The 8,723-nt window shown below is 36.0% G+C and overlaps 1 protein-coding gene across 1 annotated transcript; it reads right to left on the bottom strand.

Annotated features, from left to right (window-relative positions):
- Positions 1 to 1,044: 1,044 nt before the first annotated feature.
- On the bottom strand, positions 1,045 to 2,388 carry LOC100672773 (olfactory receptor 8K3-like). The gene has a single exon (XM_003422677.3). It carries the CDS (start codon positions 1,990 to 1,992, stop codon positions 1,045 to 1,047), a length of 948 nt encoding a protein of 315 aa, XP_003422725.2. The 5' UTR covers positions 1,993 to 2,388.
- Between the last annotated feature and the right edge of the window lie 6,335 nt (positions 2,389 to 8,723).

The raw sequence follows: 8,723 nt of genomic DNA, 5'->3' as shown, positions 1-8,723 counted from the left end.
TCTTAATTGGTGTGTATTCTGATCTAGGCGAAACGCATTGATTAAAAAAAAGTCAGATGCAGAGCTGAACTTTTGAATTGCTAAATAGCAAGCTATGTTGAGTTAAAAAATTCACATGGGAAAGTAAAGGCACCCATAAGAAAATAGAGCTCCATGGTCTGGAATGGGGATGTATGAGCCAATTTAGATGACTGAGTAATTCACATCATTACACTACCCTGAGACTTACTGTAACCTGGCCAAATCTAATACCCCTCCCCCTCAGAAACTATGAGGGCCAAAACAGAAGGCAAGGGCATACACAAACACACACATACACAAATACAAATACTGACACTGCAAAGTTTATTCTAATATTTGAAATAAACACCAGAATCATTAACTGTACTCTTGTACCTAGTACCTTTTCCCACTACCACTCAGCTATCCACTCTCTTTGCTGATTTCATGGTTCCCAACACATTCTCCTGAAGCTATGGTAGCGGACTGGGCCAGAGCTTGGCTGCTAACCAAAAGGTCAGCAGTTCAAATCCACCAGCCTCTCCTTGGAAAATCTATGAAGCAGTTCTACTCTGTCCTATAGGGTTCCTATCAGTCAGAATCAACTCAATGGGAAAGTATTTTATTTTTTATCACATTCTCAAAAAACCCAAATGCACTGTTGTTCAGGAGATTCTCACTCATAATAAGGTTTCCAAGGCTATAAATCTTTATGAAAGCTGATTATTTCTCTCAGGGATTGACTGGTGGGTTTGAATCACAGACCTTTCATTTAGCATCCAAGCACTTTACTCAATGCACCACCAGGGCCCCAACACATTTTTCTCTATGATAAAATTCACTTATTATATTTGTATTCTATCTCTTAACTTCAAGGGAGGCAAAGGTTTATACTGTTTTGTTCATCAATGCATTTAAAAGAGTGACTGACACATAAGATATTTATAAATATATGTGGAATATATGTGTGCTTGCTAAACCCTACAGAGGCACACAGACAAGGTTTAAAACCCATCATGTATTTCATAGAAACCATATAATGAATCAAACTATAGAAAAGACGTTGCATATTTTTTTCCATGTTCTATGTAAGGCATATTTTACATCTTTGTTCCTCAAGCTATATATCAAGGGATTCAACATGGGGATAACAAGAGTGTAAAATATGGAAGCCACTTTATCAGCATCAAAAGAATGACTGGAGTTGGGCTGCATGTACATAAAGACTAAAGTCCCATAGAACAGTACCACTACCATCAGGTGGGATCCACAGGTAGAGAAGGCCTTGTGCCTGCTCACAGCAGAGTGCATCCTGAGAATGGCTACAAAAATGAGCAGATATGAAACAAGAACTATTAAAAGGGATGTAATCAAATCAAGAGATGCTAAGATGAAAATGATCAATTGAATTTCATGTGTGTTTGAGCAGAGTAAAGATAACAAGGGATTAGTGTCACAGTAGAAATGACTGATGACATTGCAGCCACAGAAGGATAAATTTAAAATCTTTATGGTGATAAGAAGAGAAACAAATGTGCAATAAAAATACAGGATTGCCACCAGCATCCAACACACCCTTTGTGACATGATGACTGTGTAGAGCAGAGGGTTACAGATGGCTACATAACGGTCATAGGACATTGCCGACAGAATGAAAAGTTCACCACTTATGAACAAAACAATGACAGTGAGCTGTAAAGCACAAAAATAATAGGAGATTGTATTTTCATCTACAACAAAATTGACTAGCATTTTTGGTCCCACAGCTGTTGAATAACCAAAATCACTGATAGCCAGATGTCTGAGAAAAAAATACATGGGCGTTTGTAGCTTGGAGTCCATCTTGGTGAGGATGATGATGCCCAAGTTGCCCACCACTGAGATCATGTAGATGATGAGGAACAGCCCGAACAATGGAGCCTGCAGCTCAGGGCGGTCTGTGATTCCCAACAGAATGAACTCATTCAGCACTGTTAGATTGTATTTGTCCATCTTGGTCTGTCAGCAAACCTATTCTGGATAGAGACAACAGCATAGTCAATAGGTTTTATGTAGCACCGTTGGTAGATTTTTGGTATACAAAGGCAATATGCTAAATGAATAAGATAAATCCAAACTGTCCAATAGAGTTATTTGAAATTAAACCCGCCTCCCAAAAATAAAGCATAGACACATGAAGATAGAGAGAGAGAAGGAAAGAGGGAAAGAAAGAGAAATCTAACTTGTTATCAATTGGATAAAATTTGTTCCCAAAGAACATTTGTCAATGTCTGAGACATTTTGGATGTCACAACTAGGAGAAGGGTACTATTCATATCTAATGGAAGCCTGGGGTGTTACTCAACATTCTACTATATACAGGGTAACTCCACACAATAAGAAAATTTCCAGTCCAAACTGTCACCATGGCAGAGTTGAGAAACCCTGTAGTCAACACAGTAATAGAGATAGACACAGATAAAGACATAGGTGTACGTGTACGTGTACATGTAGATGTGCATATATGTATATATATATATACACACACAATACATTCAGGCATACATATACATGCACATATACATATACATAATACATATATATTTATACACACATATGCATGTACAGAGCTGGGATTCCTTGTGGAGCAGCAGATAAGAGCTTGGCTGATAACCCAAAAATCGGCTCTTTGAATCTGCCAGCCTCTCCTTGCAAAACCTATGAGGCAGTTCTCTTCTGTCCTCTAGTGTCTCTATGTGTCAGAATCAACTTGATGGCAACAGGTTTGGTTTTTTGAATGCATATAAATATATGAAACAAAAATAAAAAAAGTTAAAAGTTTTAAGTGGTAGGTAGATGGATGATTACTAAACTTTCTCTTTTTTTCATTTATAGAATGACATTTATGAACTTATACTACAAATGCCAATTTCATTATAAAAATTTTAAAGTGCAAATTCTCAAAATACATGGAAACATTTAATATGCCATACTTCAAAACAGGTCCTGTAAAAGTCCTTGTGCCACGGATGGTAAAGACTGAAACAATACACTTGGCAGGTATTGAACACAAGATTAACAAGGAAAATCTAATCGATCATGGTGGGCGTTATCTGTCTTTATACGGGGAAATATTCCAGGTGGAAGGCCCATGCAGATACAGTCCCTGTTGTATCTCCATTTGTGGGTTATTTCTTTATTCACACCTGCAAAATGAACACTTCCCTTGAAGATCATTGGAAAAGTAAATGAGGATTAAATGTTTCAATGCATTTAAGGTATCGCGATAAAAGTCTCAAAAATCAAGGAGTGTTGTTGTTTTTAAAATAATGACAATAATTTATATGAAAGGACTTTTCTTTAAATATGTATACACGAATCATTCTAGTTGACCTAGCTTCTACGTCAGGGTTATGATGATGAGTATATTGAGTAGTGTGTTATCCATGTAACTGACCCCAGCTGTTCTCTCCCCCATTTTCAACTCCGTGACTAAAATTGGACCATCAGTGTGCCAAGCTTTTGGATTATACATCTTCTACTTTACTTAATACATTTTAATATAAGCTGATGGACTGCTTACCTAAAGCTCTGCAGTTCGAAACCACCAGTGGCTCCCTGGGAGAAAGATGTGGCAGTCTGCTTCCATGGTTATTTACAGCCTTAGAAAACCTGTGGGGTCACTGTTGAGTCAGGATCACCTTAACAGCTGTACCTTTGAATATACATTTACTTAAAATACCTCCTGCCCTAGGAGCAGCTTCTTCATAACTAACATACACTAAGTTGTTTGTAACAAATCAGATATATTTTGTCATCGAAGTACCTAAGATAAAAAGATAGTGGGAGGAAATTTGAACAAATTGGGAGAAAGAGAGGTCCATGTCATTGATTTTATACAATGAAATTTCATTAAAAAATTCCATTTGGATAAAGAAATAATCTGGCTTAAACTATTATATAGTACATAATTCATACAAACATATTTAAGTTAAAATGAATAATACATATCCCTAGTATATGACAGATTTAAAAAAAAAATGCCAGAGAAGGATGAGGATGGCAGTTTAAGGTAAAAGAATTAATGGTTTGAAATGATATTACTTACAATGAAAATAGCAGGACCGGCAGCCTCTGAGTTAGAAATAATCAAGCAATAGAAAAATACAATTATATCATATTAAATAATAAAATGGTAACAGGAGAAATACACTATCTCATATAAAACATTACTTAGAAGGTTGTGACCCTAAACACACACATTGCTTATGTCAGAAAAGAAACTATTGGCCTCTTTCCTCCTAGAACAAAGGAGAATGAAGAAAAAAAAAAAACGACTTAAGCAAGCAATTAGACCAAAGGACATATGGCCCACATGAACCACAGCTTCCTCTAACCTGAGACCAGAAGAACTAGATGGTGCCTGGCTATGACTACAGACCACTCTGATGAGGATCACAATACAAGGTCTGGGGCAGAATGGGAAAAAAATGTACTACAAAATTCAAATTAAAAAAAAAAAAAACAGATTTACTGGTTTGAAAGAGGCTGGAGAAACCCCTGAGACAATTGTCCTAAGACAATATTCTAATGTGAAACTATAGACACTGCTAGGGCCACCTTTGAGCACAATCACAGATGGGGCTATTAAATTAAACAATAAAATCTGTGAAGAATGTGCCCCTTACAACTACCAACTATAGGAGACCAGAAGGGCAAGAAGGCGGGGAGGGAGAGGGAAACCTGACTAATGGACACAGAGAAGCCAGGAAGGAAACGAGGAGAGTGCTGACACATTTTGTGCATGAAGTTTTTATTGGAAAATTAATTTGCTATGTAAACTTTCACCTAGAACACAATAATTTTTTTTTTTTTTTAAAGAAGTCCGGAATTGGGTATCAGTAGATATTACAATTGGGAGATCAAGTATCATCAATGAATGCAATAAAAGCAAAGTAAATCTTGTTTAGTTGCAATGATGCAAGGCTGAAGAAAAAAAGTACTTGTATTTCTAAGTACTGCTTTTCCTGTACGGTAAGGGAAGAGAAGAGGACTTCCTCTCAATAGCTTTGGAGTTCCATGGAGAGCACCAAGTTATTTTTCCATAGTTTACTATCTTTGTTGAATATCTCATTCTCCTTTTATAAAGCTATATTCCTTGAGAAAATTATATATTATTTCTGCCAGATTCTACTGGGAATTGAAGAATATGGTATATATTACGCAACCATCATAAAACTGGGTACTTAAAAGTTTCCCAAACTCTTAAAAATTGCTTTTCATATCTCAACATGAGTTGTGAGATGGAAATTTATTTCCTCATCAAAAGGTTAGCAAAAATATACATTTATATAGTTATTTAAATATGCATTACATGTCAAATTACACTTAAGAGTAGAGCCAGCTTATAACTAAGGATTTGAAAGGACATCAACATTGGAGACTGAATACTGTAGCTTCATAATTCTGCTACAGTAGTTTTAATACTGCATATGCTTCCTTTACTTTCATATTTGAGCTCTATTATTCACATAATTAGGCCACCTGGGTGGTGCAAACAGTTAAACACTCAGCTACGAACTGAAAGGTTGAGGGGATAGAATCTACTCAGAGGCACCTTGGAAGAAAGAAAGATCTACTTCTGAAAGTTCACAGCCATTGAAAAACTATGGACCACAGTTCTCTGATGCACACGGGGTAGCTATGAGGCAAAATTGACTCCAGGACTTTTTTTTTTTTCCTGTTACTTTTTTATTCATATAGTTACTTATATAAAGTAAAAATATCATTTAGACATAATGATGAGACTTCAAATATGCTTATGAGCATTTAGCCTCTGAAACAAAGAGTGACTGTTTGAAAAAAATAATAATGATGTTAAAAAAAAAAAAAAAGGAGAGAGATCCTAGTCTCGGGCACTATTGAAAAGTAGAATGCACACAGAACTGACTCAGAAATCCTAATATTTTGCAATGATTTTGCCGTTGAATAAAGGTGGGACCTGGCAAATGTCACTGAAACATTTCAGGTTTTGGTAAAAAATGGAAAAAGTCTGTCTTTTTACCTGCAATGAAGCCTCTGTCTTGACTCCCCCAAGTGTTTCCTAACATGGCAGAGTAAGAAGAATTTATGAATTTTTTTTACCCTTGGAGGTTCTCCCTGAGGAGATGATAGGCAATTTAGTGACTGTTCCTGAAGTATATGAAAGCTTAACAAAATACCTGGAGTGGTTGGTTAACTGTCCAGGACATTTTGTATTCACTGGTGACCAAATTTTTATTTTAATAGTGTGTATTTTTTTTTTTTTTTGTGCAGGTCTATGTTTATCTATTTCATATGGTCTTGCATTTTACTTTGTTAACATTCATTTTACCACACGGGAATCTGGATTAATATTCTCTATCTGTAAAACAGAACTGTCAATATTCCCCATTTCTACAGTGGCCTCTCCAAATGGATGACAAAATGAAGTTGTGCTTAAACACTTTCTTACTGCATTATTTAAAAGATTTAAATGGAATAAAAGTAACGCATTGTGCACATGTGAGGTATCACTTCCTCATTTCCTGTCGTTTTTCTTATTGTTGCTGTTACTGCTATTTTCAAGGTCTTTCTTTTTTCCTTTTTCACCTCATAAACACAAATGTTACCTTTGCTTCTCATTTCCTAGTCAATTGCCGTCATGTGTTTATGTTTTTTGCTTGTTTGTTTTAGTTTCCATCATTACATTTCTATCTTTTATGTTTTTTCATTCTGTCCAATCCTCATTCCAAAACTTTTTTCTCACCTTAAGGCATGTTCTGCTGTGCTTGATATAATGTTCTAACGTATCAACACACTGTCGTAAAGTGTGATAGTTTGCATAATGTTTCATTATGAATATATACTTACTGTGCAATAAATATTTTTGCTGCATTTTGTCATTGCATCCATTTGTCACCTTTTTTTTTTTTTTTTTTTTTGCTTATTCCTCCTATATAATGATATGTATGTGATGCAGTGGCTAACAGTCTTGCTGTTAACCAAAAGATCGGCAGTTCAAATCCACCAGGTGCCTCTTGGAAGCCCTGTGGGGGAGTTCTACTTTGTCCTATAGGGTTATTATGAGTCAGGTTCAACTGGACAGCTTTGGATTTTGTTTGGTTTTATATATATATAGGAAACCCTGGTGGCATAGTTGTTAAGTACTACGGCTGCTAACCAAAGTGTTGGCAGTTCAAATACGCCAGGTGCTCCTTGGAAACTCATGGGGCAGTTCTACTCTGTCCTACTGGGTCGCTATGAGTTGGAATCGACTCGATGGACATTGGGTTTATATATAAATAAAACACAAAAAACCCAGGGCCATCAAGTCGATTCCAATTCATAGCGACCCTATAAGACAGAATAGAACTGCCCTATAGAGTTTCCAAGGAGTGCTTGTCGGATTTGAACTGCCTACCCTTTGATTAGCTGCTGTAGGACTTAACCACTAAGCCACCAGGGTTTCCTAAAGTTTATAAATATATATATATATATACATATATACATATATTTACTTATTTATAAAACTCATTGCTAACTGAAAAGTTGGCTGTTTGAACCCACTAGCCTTTCGAGGGAGAAAAGACCTGGCCATCTGCACCCATGAAGATTACAGCCTAAGCAACTCTATGGGACATTTCTGTTCTGTCCTATACGTTGCTATGATTTTCAACCAACCGGATGACATCTAACAAAACAAAAATTCTTGAATGGTACATATTTTGTTGCCTCCAACAGAACATTGTCTGACTTTACCGCTTCAGGTAAACAAGTTTCTGGAGGAGGACAGCATATTTGGAGAACGAGAGGGCCAACGAGAATGGGGGAAGCCCTCCATAAGCTGGATTGACACAGTGACTGCACCAATGTACTCGGACATACTGATGACTGTGAGGCTAGGACAGGGCCAGGCAATGTTTTCTTCTGTTTTACAGAACGTGACCATGAGTTGGAATCACTCAATGGCAGGTAACAACAACCACCTTTGGTGATTGACTTTTCACTTCACACGATTCTAATGAGGTCCATTCATGCTGTTGCGTGCATCAATAATTTGTTCTTTTTTTATTGCTGAGCATTACTTCATATATGGATTAAAAAAAAAAAAAAGTACAGTTTAAGTACCCATTTACCCATAGAAGGACGTTTTGGGTTGTTACTGGTTTTATCTATTATAAGTAATGTTTCTTTCAACATTTGTGTAAGGATTTTTGTATGAACATAAGTTTTCATTTCTGTGGGATAAATGTGTAAATCTGGGATGTTTTAATTCTGACAAAGTCCGATGTATCCATTTGTATTTTTCATCCATATATTTGCATGTACCAATAATTCAGTAGTTTTTATTGCAGAGTGGTATTAACTTGTTGGAAATACCACAATTTATTCATCCATTCTCAAGTAGATGAACATTCGTGTTGATTCTAGTTTTTGAGTATTACAGATAACCCTGTTATGGACATTTGTACACATGTATTTATAGTGATAAATGCTGTCTTTTCACTTGGGTAGATATGAGTAAATTGGTTAAATTTTAGGGTAAAATTATGTTCAGCTTTTTGAGACCCTGATGCTTAAATTATTTTTGTAAGTATTTTCATGATTTTAATTTTCCACTGGCAGTTTATGAATGTTCCATTTCCCTCACATAATTTCTAAACAGCTAATATTCTAATAGATGTATAGTTATGTCATCAATGTTTTAACTTCAAGTTCATAGA

This window comes from Loxodonta africana, chromosome 7 (genome assembly GCF_030014295.1).
Source record: "Loxodonta africana isolate mLoxAfr1 chromosome 7, mLoxAfr1.hap2, whole genome shotgun sequence".
Lineage (NCBI taxonomy): Eukaryota > Metazoa > Chordata > Mammalia > Proboscidea > Elephantidae > Loxodonta > Loxodonta africana.
Note: the sequence above shows the minus strand (reverse complement) of the source record. Positions and strands in the feature narration are given on the sequence as shown.

Excerpts from the sequence above, each read along its gene's own strand:
- LOC100672773 (XM_003422677.3), bottom strand. The coding sequence starts at position 1,992 with ATGGACAAATACAATCTAACAGTGCTGAATGAGTTCATTCTGTTGGGA.